Raw genomic sequence first — 22,257 nt, forward strand, 5'->3', positions numbered from 1 at the left:
AATGTGTCACAAAGCAACACTTGTATTCTGAATATAAATAATGTCGGTGGAGAACTTGGAAATACTGAAACCTCAAGTTAAAATGAAGTGTGTTATGAAGACTAACTGCTTTAGGAATCTCACCTCAAAACATATCTGCGAGACATGTAGTAAATATATATATTTTTTTAAATTTAAGAATTTCGATAATGCCATAAATAATCGCTAGAAGAAACTATTTATGTACATGTGACCCATACTTATTTTATTATGTAGCTCATTTTAAAGGGGAGGGGGTTGAGTATGGTTTGAAAATAACTTGTGTCAAAACCAAGCTAATTGGACAATCTTTTTGAGTACTACCTAAACACATATACTCATCATTTGAACATTCAAAAAAGCAGTAAAGTCTGTTTTACGAAAGCCAAGTCTGTTTAACATTTTATTTACGCCTTTACACTTGTTTTAAAGTTTGCCATCTTTTTACATTAAAATAATGCAATATTTTAGCTGCTATTAATTTCGCACAGAAAAAGTAATCATTTGACCTAATGTGAAGTGTTTTACCTTTTATTCCTACAATGATATGCATACATACACTGGCAATCAAAACCGTGTGCATTTATGACATTTTATTACTTACAATAGCATAACTTTTTTAATAATAAGCTGTTTGCTTTGAAATTTTCAGCAATTGGTCCTTCATATCCAAGGAATAAAGCCTAGTATACAGAAAAGCTAAGCTTAAACAAGATAAAAACGATTCACAGCAAAAACGTAAAGCAACTGAATTCATTCGGTTTGAACTTTTCAGTTTTAGGATTTTTGAAGGTTGATACCAACAGTATTGTGGATGCTTCCCTGCTTTTAATTGCGATTTTGAGAAGTCTGATAATGCTCTCTACTAAGTTTTCTATAATTTTGCTTGGAATATTACCCCCTTATAATTTTATTCGCATCCAAAGCTCTTCTAAGTTACTCGGAACTCGCTTGTACTATGCCAATCCGCTCTTGACCACAGCCCTAAATTTTCGGTGGCGTTGAGAATGGACTTTGTGCTGGTCACAGCATTACGTAAAAATGTTGCTCAAGCAGCCGGTGGTGTCAAATCTTTTCAGAATTCTCTGGATCTCCGCCCTGCTGGCAAACGACTTCTTCCTCAGGGAATGCGCTTTTGTCTGCAAAGTCCAGATAATTTGTTTGGAGAATATGGAAATAGACTTCCTTCTTCTTTATTCCATTAATTTTAACTAACGGCACCAAATACCGCCAAGTAGAACAACCCCAAACTATTAAGCTATTAAGGTGTGAGACTATCACAAACTCACACTGCAAATTTTCGTTTGAGCTATCTCTATTTCCACTTCAGTCATTCATTGAATAACCGACTTGACGAGCAGAATTATATACATAGCATATCTCATCATAAAAGGCAGTGACACGCCTATTTAAGTCGTGTCGTAAGTGTCGATTTTTAGCGAGATATGCTCGATAGTCTAGTATGAAAGTTGGATGTGGTTATTATTTATAGGATCCATTTAGGCCCAGGGAAATACGTAAAGTTTTGCTGAGATATCTCATTGTTTACTCGAGTTTTACTCTGCTTAGATGGGTGGATGGATGGACAGATGTACAGATTTCTCTTTTCTATCTGAAGAATTTGGTATAATATACACATATGTATGTCCATACCTACCTTGATTTCAATCAACCGTTATGCGAACAAAGTTACAGAAGGTGCATTCTTTTGCAACCCAGCTACAAAACAACACTCGCTTAAATGACGAAATACCCGCAAAGCACCAACACAAACTCGGCTATTTATCCGAGTTCAGCCAGGTTGGTTAAAAAATATACGACTGGAAGGATAGTGTTGGTAAGTGAAAAAACTGCTCTATTGTGAATTGGTAATGGGAATGTGGAGAGGGAACTTTTTGTTTTCGTATATACATGACTTATATTTTAAATAAGTATATATATTACGCAAATGTCTCATTTCTATTGGCTTTTTGGGTCTAGATCCCAATAAACTAATCACATGTTTCGTTTCTTGCCAGATACAAACTTGCTTAAAATGCTAAAAGGAAACTTTACCCGAGTTGAACACTCATATTTCAAAATGGTGCTCTTTTTTTATAAAGCAATCGCATTTCTGGCTAGTCAGGACTAATTAATAAGAATTAAGCCAAGAGCTTGTGTGAGCAAATCCAATTTTTGGCAGCAAATGTCAGTTACACGGTTTTGCTGAATGACGATACGCGGTTTTGTACTTTAAACGACGATATGTAGGTATTTATAATACATTTGTGCACAACCACGCTAGAGTAAATATAAAAACGAGCAATCTTCACTACAACTTGACCAGATAAAGTTGGTGTGTGCTTGCATGCATACATTTGTACATACATACATACATATAAATACACAATTTGAAAATGCTAGTAAAATCTTCTGCTTGAGAGATAGATTACTCATACAATAGATATTTCTAAACAGATGGCATGTAGGTACATACGTTTATAAAATAAGTAAATTTTCCGGACGCCAGTGCATTTAAACTAAAAAAAAATACCAGCTAGCGATTGAGAAAACCCCAAAGGTAATAGAAGTGAATACTTTTTGAATTGTGCATATCTTGTTTCTTGTGAGTAAGTTGAATGCATTTAAAGTTAAAGAACTTGAAAAGGAAAATTATTCATACAGAGTGCAATTTAAAAGCTTCACACAACACCATTTTAACATATAATTAAAATTACATATGAACTTACATATACATATGTATAAGTATGTACATAACCGCACATTACAATACACTGTGTACAGTTTGGTTAGTGTTGCTTCTTCTTCTTTATTGGCGCTATGTCCGTCTCAGGGATTTGATGATTCTCCGTTGGATTTTAAGGGCTCAGTTATGCATAATTGGCATTGCATGAGAGTTGTCACATAAGGCAGTGCTCGTCAAACTTTTGAGTGTGACGGACCGGCTGCAGTTTTTCTATTACGTCGGGGACCGGTACCTTGTTTTATTGATTATTTTTCGTTTACGATCATCTCATATATGTATTAAAATTTGTTTAAATGAATTTCTTTATTAGCCGGGTGTCTATATATGACCTATTACCATTTAATGATAGCAGATATTAGCGATTTTTTATGAATGTTTAACAAATTTAAGTTGTTTTTATTATACAAGTTGTATATAGCCTCATTAAACAGTAATATAAAACATCACAAATGTAATAACTGTAAAGTTATAATAATAAGACATATTATAAGCACGTCAAGTTTTATTAAAATTATATTAATGCTATTGGAAGGTGTCATTCCTTGTAAAGTTACGAAAGTCGATGTTTACTAATGCGAGAGGTGAGCCTGTTTATTATTTACAAGCTTATCAAGTCGTGGCTCAATTGTGGACAGTGCGACACGCAATGGAGAACTAATATTTAAACTGTTCCTGTACTTTGTCTTAATAATACTCATGGTTGAAAACCCAGTCTCACAAAGGTAAGATGAAGGAAATGGGAGTAGAGCTTTCAGAGCAATTTCAGCAAGTTCCGGGTATTCTGCTTTGACATGAATCCAAAATGACGCAAGTGATGCCATAGTTTCGAAAACCATCTTCAATCCTTCGTCAGCAGCTAACTCCAACAATTTATCTTCCAAATTGACGGCCAGATCAGCCTTCGAAGCAATAAATGGATTTCGTATCCATCCTGTACCTGTATCCTGGAACAGGTGATTTTGTGTTGGAGATGTCAAACTAGGTTACTTTGCTTTGTTCGTTTGTGTGTTCGCTTGTGTTTTGACTTAATATTTTGACATCTCGGACGTGAAATTTCTAGTACTACTACCATGCAGATAATTGTACCATGGTTAGAAGTGTGGAGTATACATATAGTCGTATATGTATATATAATCGTTTAAAAAATCGTTGTCCATTTCGCGACGCCCTTTGCGGACCGGCGACTTATGGCTTACGGACCGGCACCGGTCCGCGGACCACCACTTTGACGAGCACTGACATAAGGAATCTGTTAAATGAGCTTTGCGTGTAGGCGGTTACCCAATGCACAGGATTACATATGTAAAAGTCTGTTGGGTTTTGACTTCTACGTAAAATTACATGCTGTGCAGTGCAAAGTATGCATAACTGAGCTATAGGGCAGACGTTGCTGTAGGTGTTTATGCTGCGCACTCATGTTATGCTTTTGCCGAGAAAATGTACATATGTATGTATAACTGAAAATAATTATGATAGACATCCGAGAACTTTTGATTCGTTGTCCCTGTTAATCAAATATCGCCAACTTTTTTGGAATTTGTACACTACCGAGGTTATCAATAAGAATTTATATGTATAAAATTTTGAAATAATTCTAGAATATAACCTTCTATAAATTATGTCGTTTTGCTTGTTAAAGTTACTTAGGATCTATCAATTATTGGAGGAAAATTCTCCAATACCGGAAGTCGGCAATACTACTAAAAGATAAAACATCTCCGATTTGGTAGGTCATGTTTTTTTCGTTTTTTTATAAAAAAAAAAATATTTCCCTCTAATTTAGAGGGAGTGTGTTTTTATATTGCGGTAAACTTACTGAATAATAAGAAATCGATTTTGCTCTCTTACTGCTGGCAAAGCCTTGTCTAGAGTTCGTTCGCTTATTACAAGTTTTTTTTGAAGAAAGGCAGAGAAGTTGTAAGTTTTTACTAGATCATTTTTACTTGTAACAATTTGCCAGTAAGAAAAATAGCTATTGCCATTCTGCTTCTTGCATTTTACACAAACAAAGCAATACATTTTTGTTTTTGACGCGCTCGAATATTTCCATGTGACTGTCTTTTTTTTCATTATTTGAAAGCCTAAAAACAAAAAATATGGAATGATTTATTAATTTATCAGAAACTCTTAGTCCGATCGGAAAGTGATGTATATACGGTTTATGGAGAATTTCATTGGCTTTTATTTGCCGTATTTCGTGTTACGATTGTTTAATTAGTTCGTGATTAGTTCCAGGATTGAAGATCGATCCAGCTTTTCTGAAATGTGTTCATAATAAATGGGAAAGGGAAGAGTCTTTCATTATCTTAATAAAACACTTAAAAGTAGTGCTGAAACAGCGGTGAAATTAATGCAAGATTATCACAAAATGAGAATCAGGGGGCACACGTATGTACGTATTGAAACATGTTCACGAGCATCGTTCATTATATCCTAGCTGTACAAAGAAAATTTGAAATAAAGATTATTGAACGAAAATCTTACAGGCTAGTTACAGAAATAAATTTACCTAATTTAGTGATCAAAAATTAAAAACAAAAAGGTTTTTATACACTATATTACTGGACATGAATCGCTATGTGGTATGAGTTAAAGCAATTAAAAATTCAAACGCAAACCAGGTATGGAAAGCGTTGTCCAAGGGGCGTAAAATTTTAGCACAGTTCTGTTTATGCCCGTCCTCAACTTTTTGAGCGGTAAGACCGATAATAAGTCTAAAACAAAAACTGTCCATACAAATATGAGACAGCCTAATGTACAAATATCTGGGAATAGCAATTGCTTGCATCCCAGCCCTTATCACAGTCACCATTACGCCATCGGCATTTTTACAAGCCACTTTATTCGGAACACGCGTTTTACGAAAAAGTCTAACAAGCTTCAAAACCTGAGAAATTTTTCAAATGTTTTAACTTGCAGAATTTTTGCCCTTTTCGAACTTTGTTTTTTAAATTGCTTTTTCGACCAATCTTTATTTTCTAATTTAACAAATGTGCGAAAGTATGGTTGATTTTATTCTTGAAACGTGCATATTCACCCCATCACTTTGGAATGCTCCAAAAGAAATTGTAAGTTTTCCAAAAAATGTGCAAATCACAAAAACTGGATTAAAATTGTATACCCTTTGACTGCAGATTTTTGACTGTAGGACTTCTATTACATTCTATTCTATTCTATTATTACATATACATACATACGTACATATGTATGTACTGCAATAAACCATATCACAATCTATACAGCGCAAATATGTATATAGACTACATATTTCAATCCGCTTTCTATATATGAATGAATGTATAAGATTGTATGTGCAAAAACATTTGTATCGAGTTTGTTTCATAAGTCTTTTATTTTACAAATGAATTAAGAAACAAACTCGATTCGTATGATATCTGGTTTCAGCAACTTATATTCCGTATTAAATGTATATATTAAAAAGTCTTCATACCAGTAAATGCACTCTATGTCGTAAATATTTCTATGGAGGTCCCCCCCCCCCCCCCCCCCCCCTCCAAGTCTAAACTTACATGTAATAATTTACAAATCCCATTCTAATCGAGCGACCGTCATTTACAGAGCAAAGTTGTGGTGGGAGGAGTATTGAGTAGCTTACTATAAGAGATTAATTAGTTCATATACATATATGTATGCAGGTGCATACTTTTTTTACTATTTTTATTTAACTTAAGCTAGTAATCAAAAATATCAAAAGCTAACGACTTCTGCCACTTGTTTACACATTTCAATCGATGCGCAACGAGTAGATATGCATACAAACGCATTACTGCATATCATTTTTTAATTGCTAATAAAGCATTATTTAATGCCTACTTGTAAGAATACATACATATGTACATACATATATGTATATATTAAATTTGGAGTACTTGATTCGCAAAAGAAAACAAGCATAGCTAAGCATACATATGTACATAAACGCATTCGCGCATTCAGCCATATGTAAGTACATATGTACATAATATGTACGTTGTAAAATTTTATAGATTTTTCTTGATGTGCCAAGTAGTCAAGGTTAATGCCATTTTAAGTTGTTGCAATGTCGTTAGAAAGTAACTAGACTTTGTTTAGTAAGCACTAGAACATATGTATACCTAGTGGATATCATTTAATTAAGTACTAATATATGTATGTATACGATAATGTGACTAGACATGTCAAATTGTTTTATAAGTTCATGTACAAATATACATACTTATGCATACAAACATATATGTATATATGTACGTAAATGCGCGGGTAATAATTTGATGGTAATAACCGCAAGGTCCTTTATTTTATAAAATACTCAGATGACTAAAACTGATTTGTAATGGATAGTTTATTTCCGAGTCAGAAAACTATGATTTGCACTTTTGTTTTGCAAACTGAGTACTGCCGCCGATCGAAAATCGCACAGCTGTCTACAACAACAAATAAACAGAAATGCGCGGGGCACTAGCAGTGAGTCGGTTTCGAGCTACCATATTCATATCGAAGGTCTCTATCTGCTTGTATTTATGGTTAATTTCAGACATGTATATCTCTTTATCTACATTAAATCTCGCGTAAATGGCTTTGGTCATAAAGTGCCACAGTAACCCAATGGTAAATTAGACCAATTCGGATACATTGCAGTTTAGGTCTGATATCAACCAACCTTGTTTTGTATGTATCAGTGAAAGTTAAACGGGATCTACGAGTCGAAAAATGGATTTTACGTTTTTAATGCTTTTTATAGTAGTTTGGCATGCTTTCAATTTATAATCGCATCTTTAGTTTATTCACGAAACTACTTCATAAATGGAGTTATTGAAAAAACCCTACAAATGAAGTTCATTAACTTCAAAGTCGTTTTCCTCTAAAACTTTTTTCTTAATTTGGCACAGTGTCGCGACTGCGGCCAAAAATGGTAGGTAGAAATCGATGCGTAAATTAAAAAATATTTTAATGCGAATTACTTGGCACTTCGAACAATATTTTTGAAAATATATTTGTCCGTTTTGTCCATAATAGGAATAGAATTGTATTTCTGACATTTCGCATAAAAGCATGTGCCGCAAATAAAATTGAACTATGTTTATAATATATTTATTAACTTTTACTATAAATCAACCCTGATTTCTGATTAATTCATCCTTCTTGTGCCGTAACGTTACTAATTATAATGTCAAAAATTAAAGGAATTGTGATTGTAAGTTGAAACTTTAGAAGGCAATTAAAAAAATCTCCGACATATCGGTGATTTTTTTAGGGTTTTTACAAATAATCGGGGCTATCAATGAATCTCTTCATAGTCCGCTTTTCGTGATATCTACCAAAGTAGGGTCACTGAATCCGAATTTACGAAAAATCGGGCTACGAAGGGGTCTGTGTTATCCCCGAATCCCCCGGTTAGAAGTAAGACTAACCGGTATGCGCGGTGAGGTGCGTTTTTTCTTATAGCGGGTCACTCCTCGGCAGGCAATGGCAAACCCCTGAGTGTATTTCTGCCTTGAAATAACAGCTTCTCGTGGTAAGGCACTGATCACAATTTGAATTAGATTCAACATTCATTCTTGCAGGAGTATTTTTACAAAAAGTGTGCTTAGTAGAATTCGGTTTAATTGCTTAATTTCAATTGAATTGAATTTTAATTGTTTTTTATTGAACCAGGGAGATTGTGGAATCTCTGTAAACATGCCACTATATGTTATGCCTTTGTGAGTACTCAAAACAGAAAACTGCTGCTGTCACTCTTCTCTTAATTGTGTAGTTATTTCCATTATAGCATCAACTATAGTCTATGAAATACTAATTCTACCTCCATATTGATCAGCCTCTTTGCTGACTGATCTGCTATTTCATTTAGTTCAATATTACTGTGGGCTGGGATATAATGGATGTTTAATTCATCAATATTCCAGTTGGAAACGGAATTTATAATCTCTTTTGCAATATAATTGTTGTTGTTTCTGTTATTTAAAATGCCAATACCACTTAGGAATTGGTAGTTTCTTCAATTGATAATGAATGACAAATTCTATAGCCATTTTAATAGCTACCAGTTCGGTAGTCACGGAAGCTAATTTTTATTACCAAAATACGATTATATGGTTTTATAATTTTCATGAACAAAAGCTGCTTTGGTTTGGTTTTCTTTAATATGTAGATTCGTCGGTGAAGAATATTTCAAACCGAACACGTTTTAATAAAATTTTTTTTTATTAGGTTTATTCGCGTATTGATGGTTTTTGATAACTATCAGATTTTCCTGTTCGCGTACACAAAAATCCAGCAAAGTAGAGGAAATTGACAGACCAAATTGACATTTCATTCTGATGAAAAGCTGTTTCTGCTGGAAAAATTTTTGCCAGCAGCCATTTGCCAGCAAGTAAAACAGCTGATCAAAGTCATCTGTTTTCAATTAATGAAAATATGGAAAGTTATTTTAGATTTAGATTTATTATAATGATTTTTAAGTTTGAAATAACTTATTAAAACTGCAAATGTATCGGAAGAAAGCAAATACTCATTTACTCATGTTTTATTTATTAGCAAATTGCTTTAGGAAAACTTTTTATTTATATTCTTTTCATGTTTTCTGTTTTATGCTTTTGTATGTAAACAAAATTAGCTGTTCTAAAAACTTGCAAGTTTTTGCTAGTTTTGCGTTCATGATAAAAATATAGTAAGGTAGAACCGCTGAGAGTCACTTTTAAAATTCTTGACGTTTCCAAACAATTTAATTTTTAAATTTACTCACAAACTCACACACACATTTTCATTTTCAATCTCAAGCAACAACAATTTCAATTTTTTATTTTCACTTTTATATGATTTTAAAATGTTGGCAAACTTCAAAAAAAAATCATGGCCGACAAATTGAGAAAACAGTTCTGCCTTGCTATGTTTTTATCATGTTTGCGTTCACGTACTTTTGCTAACATTTCTCTCTTTGAGAGAGAACAGATAAAAATTCATTAGAATTTTGTGGCTGAGAGTTTTCTACTGGAAGAATACGCGAAAAACCCTATTAATGAAAATTTTGGAAATAAAATTTTTTCTTCCGAAATATTAGCAATATATATTTTCTGACGGGATTGGATCAGCTGTTCGTCACTCGTCAGCCCTTTACTACCCACTCTCCGCTGCAATTCTGTTTGCCACTTAAATGGAACAAGCATCACTGTCTGCTTGGAGAATTTTCATTGTGGCATATAACCATTTAACTAGAAAGTGCTCATATCAGGCATTCATTCAGCAGCCACACAGTGAGAAATATCTGGAAAGAATCTAGCCGCGGCGTTAGGATAACGGGAAGAGTGTAATAGTTTAATTTTTTCATTTTTCTTTAAATATCTTTGATTTCATCTCATCAGGATGATAAATTAATGTCTTTATGAGAAATTTGCTAAGTCGAGTGAGAACCCATCTCTCTAATCAAAGATAGAAAAAGCGAAAATTTCATAAATGGAGTTGGTGAAACAATCAAGCTGTTCATGTGGCTTCCTGATTTTCGCCTTTTTTAGGTGAGACTGATGAGTTCTCACTCGACCTAGTAAATTTCTGATAAAGATATTAAATTATCTCATCACGATCATGAAATTAAATATTTCTAAACAAAAATTAAAAAGCGATTATTCTATTTAGCTGCGCAACCTCAATTTTTTCCGACATTTCCCACTGTGTACCGGCAGAAAATTGGTGTATGTGAAATTTGGACGGCAGCGAGGATTTAAGCTTTAGTCTAAGAACACAATCCAACTGGTGGGGAATATATTGAAGCGTGGAAACACCTTTTGTGCTCCAGCGTCTTAATTGGGCTTATAGCCCGTCAGAATGAGTACTTTGCGTACGTGACGCCCAAGAACGCAATTGACAGTGGAGTCGACTGTGTATGTTTGCATAGAAAACGTCAGATTGACAATCCTCGCGTCGACGTACTCAACGAACGTTGGTCAACACTGCTGACAGTTGTATTACCTTGCGTTTGTACACGACAAGACAATTGATAATATGTATGTATTATTTGTCACATTGTTTGAGTAAAGACAAGGAGTGACATAATCCCAAATTTTAAAATTTGCATTATGCCACTTGGGGCTATGTCACGGCATCTTCTGGAACTAGTTCTTTTGACAGACGAGAAATGTTGATGCTGTGAGAGGTTCATAAAAATAATCAATGTACGTGCAAATGAATTCCCAATAAACATTGTGGCGAACGTTCGGATATGACCTTCGCTATCCAATAGGCATATCGAACTGAGAACGAACTCAAAACCAACCTTTTGTTTTGCAACGTTCATAGTATGTTGGAAATACACTCGAGATGGGTTCGAAAAGAATGGAAACCATAGTAACAAGAGGGGAAGTGAAATCCAGGTAATCCTCGAAGGAAAACATAAGAGAATCACTATCTCTCAATAAAATTTCAATTCGATAATGGGCTGGATTTCGAATTCATAACTAAAGAAAAATACCATGGATAACGAAGGTTCCGTTTTCTCCTAGTTCTCGAATCGAAAACCAACCTATGCCGCATTCATTATCCAAAAACAAAAAGATTTGTTTTCCAATTATTTCCGAATTGTTAACCAAGCGCGATGTTTATTGGGTAACTGCATATAACTTTGTGTATATTTCTTTCCGTCCATTCATAGAAGACATATTTTTCGTGTACAGGCATTCATACGAACACACAAACATGGTAGATATGTGTGTATAACCGCACCTGCTAATCGTGGGGATTGTACATATTTATTTTTGGTAAAGCCACAATTTAGTCAAACATGCATACATATGTATGTATGTTTATACCTATGTATGTACATACGTATGTATGTATCTCTTTGTAATTCTGGCTTAATCAAGGTCAAACGTTCGTTCTCAGCTGATTATTGTACTTTTTTGTTTCTGTGTTTGTTATATCAGTTCGCCAAACTTAAAATACATTATTCCAACTCACTAATATTAGTTATTGGTATGTATCAGCTATGCATACATATGTATGTATGATTATAACTTGTAGTAAAAGGTATATATTTGTAAGTAAATTGCGTGTCTTCAATTTGCACGTCACAATTAAAATAATCACTACTAAATATTGTCATTTTCGCGCTTATAGAAATGTTTGCCGTGCAATATTTTATTTATTATTATGTATTTATCTTTGGCAGATTAGCCCTCTCAGTGCCGAGTATGCGCGGAATTAGAGAATATGACAATTGCTTGATGTATGATGTGAATTATACCGACGTCTTGGCTAAAGGCATGCACAAAGCTGACCCAAACTGGCCGGTAGTGGGCTGTCGCCAAGGCTGGTCATATAACTTTACTGATTATCCATACGCCACGGTCGCAACCGAGCAGAATTGGGTTTGTGAGCATGATGCCCTTCCTACATACGCTCAATCGATTTTCTTCCTGGGTGCTATTGTTGGTGGTTTACTCTTCGGTTGGATCGCGGATAAATTCGGTCGTGTGCCCGCATTAATTGGCTGTAATTTGGTTGGTTTTGCGGCAGGCGTGGGCACAGCATTCACCACAAATTTTTGGCAATTTGCCTTGATGCGATTCTTCGTGGGATTCGCTTTCGATAATTGCTTCACGATGATGTATATTCTAGGTAAGTACCAAAATATCTGTGGTCCAAAGCAAGAAGCCCTTAAGTCGACTTGAGAAACAATTGAGGTATATGTATATGTTATCGTATTCTGCAAGAACTACTGCTGGAAATTATTAAAAAGTATTTAGTCATTGTTATTATGTGTGACAAATAAAATTAAGATTTGTATTCATTCTGCGACCCAAAATGCCCCCAATAGCCAGTTTCATAGAAATCATAAATATTTTTAATTTTTCATCCGCCATATTGATTCTGCCATTTTGAAGTTTTGGTAAATGCCTACAGATTCGTAATTAGTGAACCAGAAAACCCTCAGATACCCAGCTTTAAATTTTTCGTCCGCCATATTGGATCCGCCATTTTGAATTTTTGGTAAATGACTTCAGATTCGTAATCAAAGAACCAAAAATCCGCTAGATAAAAAGTGGTGTAAAAATTCATCAAATAGTATTTGTTTAAATAATTTCGTCCAGCTAGATTTGCGGTCTGAACCACTGTGCGACGCCCCCACCAGAATTGTGGTTAGCAGCAGCAGTTCACCAGACCTAATAATTGCTAGTGCAGGCCTGATAAATAACATAAGGGGGCGACCTTTGCTAACACTCACGTCAGACCACCTACCCATAGTCAATTCGATCAACAAACCCACCGACTTTGTTCCCTCAGGCCACCGAACCTATGTCAATTTTAACAAAGCTGACTGTAATGGCTTCGCGGAAGTTACTGAGAACAGCATCGCCGCCTTTCCCACATCCACAGACGTGTATGCCGGCGAACGCTAGCTTCGCATGGTAGTCATTGCCGCAGCTGCTCGCGTCATTGCATCCGGACGCATCGCGGAAGTCCGCCCAAACTTTTCCCAGGTCGATTCCGGGACCTTAATTTAGAGATTCGGCAACTGATAAACCAACATAAGCGAAAAAAGTAGGAGGAGCATTTTAAGACCTGCAACTTCGCCACTGGTGTAAGTAAGGCGTAGTTAACCGTGAGTAGTAACCGAAGAAATTCACGAGCTACTTTAGCCGGCAATTCATACTGCATCTCTCGGTAGATAAATCAAGCGTCAAGTGATCAGGAGGCTGCACAAACTGCCCAAAAACAGAGCACTACTAGCGGTGAAGTTCAGGTGGCCATCGCAATTGGAAGGTCTTCAAAGTCATTGGTCTCGACAGAATTTGCATGCTTATTCTGAAACATTTGGGTCCGGCGGAATTAGCATAACTCACCTAGGTTCTAAATTGGTCAGAAAATACTCTCATCATTCCCGATGTGCGGAAATCGGGGAGAGTGGTCCTACCGCTGAAACCAGAGAATCCAGCCAACAATGGAAGGTCTTATCGACCGATAACGTTATTTTTTGCGGTCGCGAAGATACTTGATGCCTTGCTACTCGCGCATCAGCATGGCTTCAGAAAAGTGCTCAGCATAAGAACAGCACTTAACGACGTGGTCTTAGCCGTAAGCGCCCCTGTGAGAGAACAGTTCTAGTGGTGTTAGATCTATCAAAGGCGCTTGACACCGTATGTCATTCCACGCTACTAAAACACTTTGAGGCATTCTCTCTCCCACAGGGAATCAACCAGTGGTCGGCGATTCATATGAGTGATCGACAGTCGTCAGAAGTCTTTCGAGATCAAACTTCAAAACTTAAGCAAGGGTTTCCACAGGGTGATGTCCTCTCCCCCTTCTGTTTAACTTCTCAAAGCTTCCTCAGCCATCGGAGGGAATTTCCCTGATGTCATACGCTGACGACTGTTCGATTTTGGTGTCCGGTAATGGAGTTGATGACCTCTGCTCGAAAATAAACAGCTACCTCTCCGAGCTTTCTCGCTTCTTCACAGCATTTATGTAGATGGCACACCAATTCCGACGGAATTAACCGAAAATTTTTGAGGTCACCTTTAACATTAAAGTGCAGCACCTGTGGTAAATACAAAGACACGTTGCTGGCCACATACAAGGCAATTGGACCGTGCTTGGGAAGAAGCCACACGTCAACCACGTCAGAAGACATATTTTCGTATGCATGGACCAACCACATCGGGCGTACCGACGAGTGAGCAATGGCATTCATAGAGTCGGGCACGACTCTCGACCTATGAATTTGGTGATCGGAGCCCAATCCCACGCTACTGTAACCCAGTTACGGTGATGATATTATATGCGCATCAACTGCTACCCGTCCAGAATCGACCCCGATATCCTCAATGTGTGCCGGTATGTGGAGACTCTACCCATGATATCAACCACATCTTCACATGCCAACTCAATCCCACTCAGCTAACACTCCTCTCTCTTTGGTCCGACCCCGGCGAAACAGCTCGTTTCTGTGGCCTACAGTTAGTTAAGCTTGACGACAACGACCCATGCGGGACTTAGTAGCGCCATTTCAACAACAACACAATACGGGCGACTTGGTACCCCCCTCCTTTATTCGTCGCTCTTCCTCCTACAAACTCAGAGTTGCCACAAAAAGGAGTTGCCGTATGTAAATGACATGCCTTGGAAGAATCACTGTAAAGTTGTTGTTTTCTCGAGCGAAAACTTTTAGTTTTTATGGCCCCAACTTATTTAATACATATATATGTACATTAAGGTGTATCACGAAAAAAAGTTTAGGCTGTGTCAGTTTTATTTGAACACTTATGTCGGGAAAAGTTGTGGGTATAAATATTGGGGCATATTCTTAATCGAAATTAAGTCTACCAGTAGCTTTTTTGACAGTTATTGCATTAAAAATTATACCAAAAAGCAGCTACTAACTTTAGAGTCGACTTTATTTTGACTATGAATATGCCCCAATCTTTTTAGGCACCCGGGTTTGGTTTAGTTTTGCACGAGAACAAAATGTTATGTCAAGAACTTTCCCGCAAACGAAGCAAACGGGAAGAAAAGTATTCAGAACAGTTTGAACGGGAACAAAAGGTTCCGGAACGTTTCCGTTAAGAACAAAAAGAGAACAAAACTCTCAAGAACGTTGTCAAGAAGTACAAAATGACAACGAAAATATCGAGAACATTTTCAAGGAGGGTCAAATAAGAACAAAAGTCTGGGGAACATTCTGCTAGCGAACAAAATGAGAACAAAACTTTTGAGAACCTAAAGAGCCACTGAGACGAACAAATGTTTTTATCAATGCTTTAAGTGTATTGATGCCGACGGCTTTTGTCGGCTACACGTTCAGTACACCGACTCGTAGTCGACTATGCTTGATGAAAATCAAAAAATTTTGAAATTTGGATTTGATGACGGTTTATTTGACCGTCTCTTGTTATGCCAGACCTTATAATTGTTAGTGCAGGTCTTGCTTGACAAAAAACAAGCTCACTTGCCTTTTGGACGTCGTGGTGAACAAGTGCGCAAACAAAAAAAAAGAAATTGTTTTACGTTTGATTGATCATTATCAATGCTTACTAGCTATGAAATGTAATAAATATTAATTTATAACATATAACATATAAAATTATGACATAATAATTAACCACAAATACGAAAAACGAACGCTGCGTATTCACAATACAAAGTGGTGATTGACGCGTTTATTTGAACGTTTGCGGGCAAGACTCGAGCGAACCTCCCTCACACATATGCAATGCTTGACGTATTTATTTGATTATCTCCGTGGCGCTTAACGTTAAGGGCCAGTTTTTCAGTGCACGACCGTGGTTTAAACTCAGTTTAAACGCCCGATCTGGCTGGTTTAAACTAAGATTAGCCAATCAAATGTCAGCCAGCTGTTCAATTTAAACTCAGTTTACTTAAACTAAGTTTAAACTGGCACTGAAAAACTGGCCCTTAGAATGATATGCACTGTTGCCAACTTGCTGCTTTTCGCTATAAATGTAATGTTTTTCTTTATTCACAACGCGAAAATTTTTGAGTTTAGTGCCTGGTGCATTTTTTTGGTGCTTTTTTTTGCTTTGAAGACACCAAATTTGGAAATCTTAAAAAAGTTGGGGCAAAATTTTTTAACAAGTTTTCTAAAGGTGTTCTTTTACGATCTGTATTTGTATCTGTAAATGTGACATTTTCGGTACATATGTAATTGCGTATGTCTGTCAAATTCACAGTCTTTATTTAACTTTTTAAAAATATGAAAACCAAATAAACTAAACTCAGATGATTCTATCCGTGTGTCAGATGAAAATAGAAACATTTCTAATTCGTATGTACGTGCATCTGCTTTGTACAGAAACAAATCTAATTTGCCTTTACACGACATGTTGGCATTTCCATATATAAGAAGTGGCATGTACACATACAAATATATATCGTGTAAGAACACCTTAAGCAACTTTACAAAAATGGAAACAAAATCGTGTCACAATGACAATCGTACGAAATATGTGGCAGCACGACTATTCGAAAAAGCAACAGCATCTCCTAACAGTAAAATTATTATCTAACGAAGCTTTTTGAAAAAAAGAGAATAATCGAAATCGGATGGGATTTGAAGAGTAGATTTTTTGACACAAAACTACTTTTCCCACTATGCGCCAGTGGATAATACGCTCAAATAAGACACATTAAAAAGGATAATCAAATTTCCTTATGTTTCAGGTGTTAAGCTGTCGGAAAGAAAATTTCTTTACTTTCCTTTAGTTAACGTGATCATAAGAGACTGCAGTGTAGATTTAAACTGCCATATAGTTCATTAAACTTCATTTCTTGTATTTGCTTTCGTTTGATAGGAACTCTAGAAAAAATTTAGCAAAACAAAGAAAAATATAACATTGCTTAGATCTAAGCGAAACACCAACGCGAGAACAGCAAGATGAAAATATTTGAATTTATAGAAAACAGAATTAATTCGACTGTCGAGCAAAAACATTCACCCTCATTGCGAGAGTCGTGTCGAATGCAAGTCGTGTTTCGAGAGTCGAGAGAGCCTAAAATTTCCACTCGACTACAATGTAACAATGCTGTCGAGTCGTATAATTTAGTCTAGTTTACGACTTGCGCAACAAGGTTGATTGATTTTTATTAATTTTAATCGGCATCCCTACAATACAATTTTTGCAATGCAATTGGAGTATTTCTCCAATAGAAATTTGGTGCTTTTTTTTATAACAAACGTGGTTTTTCTAGGGTTGTAGTGCTTTTTTGAATTCAAAACTTGGCAACACTGATGATAGAGTCGCCTGCGTGTTGAAATGGTGACAAAAATTTTGTAACTGACAGATTTAAACTTTTTCATATATTTTTCCGTAAAAAAGCTGAGATAATAATTTGTCACTGATACAGAATAAAGCCGTTAATTCTAGCTGGACCATGTCAACTTCCACATCGTTTATAATTAGGGTGAACTGTCAGTTTATGGAACACTTTTTCATTTTCTGTGCAAGAAAAGTTCGCGTCTTAAGTCTTTCGTTGACTTAATTTGCACAATTATCTTTCAGTTTTTTTTTATTAATTTGAATTTTCAAATATTTCAAACTAATGCAAGGCAATGCGATTTTTTTTTCTCGCTTTCACTCTTTGCGAATAGTTCAGGGAATATTTATTACCGTTTCGTTCTCCGTCAGAAGTTCCTGAGAATTTATTTGCCAAATAGTTCTTCGAGAGAAAGTTTCTTCGACTTTTTTTGTTTTTTGCCAGAACGTTGCGAAAACTTTTGTACATATATTCCGATAGTATTGTTCTGTTCGGAAACATTCCACAGGGTTTAATTCTTATATAATTCCCATTGAGAACGTTTTCGACAGTTTTCTTTCTCACTTTCGTTCTTGTGCACGTTTTGGAAACAATGCTTCTCTCATCCTTAAAGTATAGACTTCAAGTAGGTGATTGGAAGAAAAATAATTTACCTGTTAAACGATATATTTAAGATTACAGTGAGATTTACTCACATAACATACTTTCTTGCATATTAATTATTTATTAATTCTTTCATTTCAGTACTTGAATATGTCGGTCCTAGATATCGCACATTTGTGGCGAACATGTCAATAGCTTTATTTTTTACGGCCGCAGCGTGTTTATTACCCTGGATTGCCTATTTTATTGCAAACTGGAAGTTGTTTGCTATTGCCACCTCTGCCCCACTAATTTTGGTTGTGTTAACTCCCCTTGTTATTCCAGAGTCGGCAAGGTATGTATGTATATTTAAGTTCTTTTGTTTAATTCTTGGGATGCTAAATATTAGTTTCCTTTGCAGATGGCTTGTATCGCAAGGCAAAGTGGAACAGGCTATATCTATACTTAAGAGGCTCGAGAAAGTGAATGGAAAACACGTAACCATGGATACGTACCAAGCTTTTAGTGCTAGTTGCTTGAAATTGAAACAAGAAGAGTCTAAAAATAGTAGTTATTCAATTTTAGATCTTTTTAAAACGCCCCGTTTGCGACGGACCACAATTCTACTCATTGTCATTTGGATGGCAATTTCGCTAGTATTTGACGGTCATGTACGGAATGTAAGCTCTCTGGGAGTGAACGTATTTTTCACCTTTACCGTAGCTTGCTTCACAGAGTTCCCAGCAGATACTATCCTAACGCTTATACTAGACAAATGGGGACGTCGTTGGTTGGCATGTGGATCTATGATTGCCAGTGGCATTTTCAGTTTGCTCGCAACACTTGTTCCACCTGGAATTTACTTTGCTTCTTTAGCTATTATGGGTCGCTTCTTTGTTAATATTTCATATAATATTGGTTTGCAATATGCTGCTGAAATTTTGCCTACCGTTGTCCGAGCTCAAGGAGTCGCTTTTATTCACATTATGGGATATGTTGCGAGCATTATAGCTCCCTTTGTTGTATATTTAGAAAAGGTTTCCCCGGCCCTTCCACTGGTAATTTTGGGCGTTCTAGGAATCATTGGCGGAATACTGGCTTTACTACTGCCAGAAACGCTTAATCATGATCTTCCTCAAACGCTTACAGATGGTGAAGACTTTGGGCGGGGGCAGAGCATATGGGACTTCCCGTGTTTGGCAAAAAAATTAGATGAATGCACCGACTTAGAAGTGAGACCACAAAGCTTTGCCCGCTCAACACAAACCGGCGCATCGCTCCGATCTTCCACCCGTGGGGAACTACGGTCGAGCATTTTAAGAAGATCAGCTAATTCCCGTTACTCATCAAAGCTATGAATACGTTCACATATTTTGCTAGGTTAAAAATTTCATAAGTACATTTGAAGCAAAGCTTCTCAAACGTTGTTCAAGAAGTTGATTGAGTCCATACACTTGTGATATTAGTAATAAGTATACGGGACAAAAGCATTTTAATAAAGTGTAGAGTTGTAATGGAGCAACATTATTAAAACTATTGCATATTGTTCACTGAAGTATTTAATAAATAAATAAACGCATCGTTATTATTACTGTTATGTTGTTTTTATATTATCTTATATTTACTTAAACATAAAATTGTTTAGGGTATGTACAAAATTTTTCAACGCCTCTTCCTACCCACAGCAATCTTTTTTCCAGGCGCGCGCTGTCCACGCCCGCCTTTAGGTTTCTTGCCAGTTTTACCATTACCTTTTCCTTTTTTGCCTCCTTTTCCTTTCTTTACTTTTTTTCCGGCATCAGTTGGATTAGCTTCTCTCCTAAAAGAATAGATAAAAAATAAAAATTGTTCATTGAGTTATTGAATATCTAAAAATTGATCTTACTCTAATTTATTTTCGTTCTTTTGTAGTGAAATAGCCTTTTCAATGTCATATTTTGGTTTCTTGTTAAGCACACTCTTGATCAAATCCAGATTAACCTCCTTTTCAGGCTGGGCACTAATATGTGAAGCTTTACGTTTCGATCCAGGTATCAGTTCTTTCACACCGATACCACGCGCTTGTTTTTCCTTTGGCAATTTATCTTGGAATTTTCCTACGGAGGCTGTGGATGACTTAGCTACAGTGACTGCAGTCAGCAACTGCCCTGAGGAGGCTACCTCTGGGCCGAAGTAACCTCCACGAGGAACCTCTACCTTTCTTGCTCGAACAATGTTTTTCATGCGTTGTATCTCATTCTTAGCCACTTTTTCATTACGCAGGTCGATTTTCTTCTGAAACATATCTTCATTTGGATCAACATTTTTAGGTACTTCCAATACCCATTCCTTTTCTTTTTCAGCATCTGCACGTTTGAATCCATACGTTGGTACCCATTTCTGCAAAGATAAAGTTAAAAAATCAAACCTGAAAAAGTATAGCTATATAAATCTCCTAAACTTACATCGAGTACTTCATCGTATTTTTTCTTGTCCGTCTTTTTCTTTTTAATGCCTTTTTCTTTTGCGAACTTTTCCCATTTTGTCAAGGGCTTAGGTCCAGGTACCTTACGCAGGCGAGGCAAGACAGTTGCTGGCGCCGGCAGCTTCGCCACGATGCATTCGTCTACACGCTCAGCCGGCACCTCCCATATTGCATTAATTAGCAATTGTGTATTGTCACGAGTAAGATCAAGCAAATACTGCTCCCGGTTACTTCTGTAAATAGCAAGACATAATTTGTACGATTTTATTACAATTTAGATGTACCAAAACACTGGACATCATTTATTTACCTTAGACCTTTTTCATCTAAATCGTTTGGGTCAGTGCACATCAAAGAACCAACATCTAGCCGGACTTCCAAATGTTTATCTACAGTAATTGGTTTGTATTTTTCTAATGTTCGTTGTTGTTTTTCTAACACTTCCTTCACGATATCCATTTTGGTATATTTTTTAAATCATTTAAAATAGAAATGCCTTAAATTTCTACGAAAATCGTCTGTTTTCTACCAAATTTACAAAATATTTGACATTTCTAACCGCACGTGTGTTATACAGAGTTGCATTGCAAACATAAACAAAAAGCAGTGTCAGGCCCGTAATAACCAGGGTGGCGTTAAAAGATTTTAGTTCTGTTAGCAGTGCAAACAATAGTTGTGTTTAATAAGCTGCTCTAGGTTACGCCAGGTTAATAGGCAATTTACATGATTCAACTTTCGCAGGCGATTAGTTGAACCAAAAGTTGAACGAAAGTAGGCAGCCGACCAACTTCATTCATGATAAAAATATAGCAAGGTAGAACCGTCCTCTCAATTTGTCGGCCATGATTTTTTTTTGAAGTTTGCCAACATTTTAAAATCATATAAAAGTGAAAATAAAAAAATGAAATTGTTCGAAATTGTTGTTGCTTGAGATTGAAAATGAAAATGTGTGTGAGTTTGTGAGTAAATTTAAAAATTAAATTGTATGGAAACGTCCAGAATTTTAAAAGTGACTCTCAGCGGTTCTACCTTACTATATTTTTATCATGACTTCATTGAAAGCGATTAGTTGAAAGGCCGTTTACACCAGGCGATTGTTGCTGTCAACTAAAAATCGCCTGAAAAATCGCTTCATGTAAATTCCCTATAAGATATCTCACAAAATTTTGTTTCATGAGCATTTTTCTTGCTCTAACTTACTCTAGCTTTTGTTTCATGAGCCTGCGCTAATAAGTTAACTAGAGCATATTAGACCCAATTTCAGAGATGGCCTATTTGAGTAAAGATTGTTGATTAACTTCCACTATTCATTTTCAGATCATACATTTAATTTGCACTTAATTGACCAATATTGGCTATTTAAATATGAGATATGCAACCCTGTGTTTGTACCAAACAGCCAAGATTGATTAGTAGGTTGTTTAATCAATCCGACCAAAAAACAATCAGCTATTCAGCACAAGATGTAAACAAACAAGCAAATGAAACAACAATTTCAAGCACAGTATACCAGTGGAAAAGGTTTTTGTTGTTGTGGCTGTTAATTTGGTCCCCATAAAGGACTTGAGGGTTGCCAGCAACTGTTTTGTCGCATTCAGGGTGCTGTGCAGCAAAATAATGTGGTGAAAAATTTTAAGATCGGATAAATGGCGAGAGAAATATTGTTGTGCGCTTTATAAGTAAA

At 36.1% G+C, this 22,257-nt stretch overlaps 2 protein-coding genes across 2 annotated transcripts in view; one reads left to right on the forward strand and one right to left on the reverse strand.

Annotated features, from left to right (window-relative positions):
* Window positions 1–19,687, forward strand: part of LOC118746245 (organic cation transporter protein-like) — a 33,556-nt gene extending 13,869 nt beyond the window's left edge. The window contains exons 2-4 of the mRNA XM_036480075.1: window positions 11,925–12,373; window positions 18,272–18,464; window positions 18,531–19,687. Of these exons, the coding sequence (XP_036335968.1) occupies window positions 11,925–12,373; window positions 18,272–18,464; window positions 18,531–19,467 (1,579 nt within the window). The 3' untranslated portion in view covers window positions 19,468–19,687. The remainder of the gene's footprint in view (window positions 1–11,924; window positions 12,374–18,271; window positions 18,465–18,530) is intronic.
* Window positions 19,688–19,691: 4 nt separating this feature from the next.
* Window positions 19,692–21,146, reverse strand: LOC118746246 (ribosome biogenesis regulatory protein homolog). Its single transcript, XM_036480076.1, has 4 exons — window positions 20,884–21,146; window positions 20,554–20,806; window positions 19,995–20,488; window positions 19,692–19,928 (listed from the first exon to the last, which is right to left on the reverse strand). Exons 1-4 carry the CDS (start codon window positions 21,030–21,032, stop codon window positions 19,772–19,774), a joined length of 1,053 nt encoding a protein of 350 aa, XP_036335969.1. The 5' UTR covers window positions 21,033–21,146; the 3' UTR covers window positions 19,692–19,771.
* Window positions 21,147–22,257: the final 1,111 nt, after the last annotated feature.

Source organism: Rhagoletis pomonella, unplaced genomic scaffold, assembly GCF_013731165.1.
Source record: "Rhagoletis pomonella isolate Grant_MI unplaced genomic scaffold, Rhpom_1.0 Rhpom_scaffold_00010, whole genome shotgun sequence".
NCBI classification, from domain to species: Eukaryota; Metazoa; Arthropoda; class Insecta; order Diptera; family Tephritidae; genus Rhagoletis; species Rhagoletis pomonella.

Excerpts from the sequence above, each read along its gene's own strand:
- LOC118746246 (XM_036480076.1), bottom strand. The coding sequence starts at position 21,032 with ATGGATATCGTGAAGGAAGTGTTAGAAAAACAACAACGAACATTAGAA. Across the intron at positions 20,489-20,553 it reads AATACGATGAAGTACTCGAT|AAATGGGTACCAACGTATGG; the intron begins GTAAGTTTAGGA and ends TTATCTTTGCAG. Across the intron at positions 19,929-19,994 it reads AAGAACGAAAATAAATTAGA|GAGAGAAGCTAATCCAACTG; the intron begins GTAAGATCAATT and ends CTATTCTTTTAG.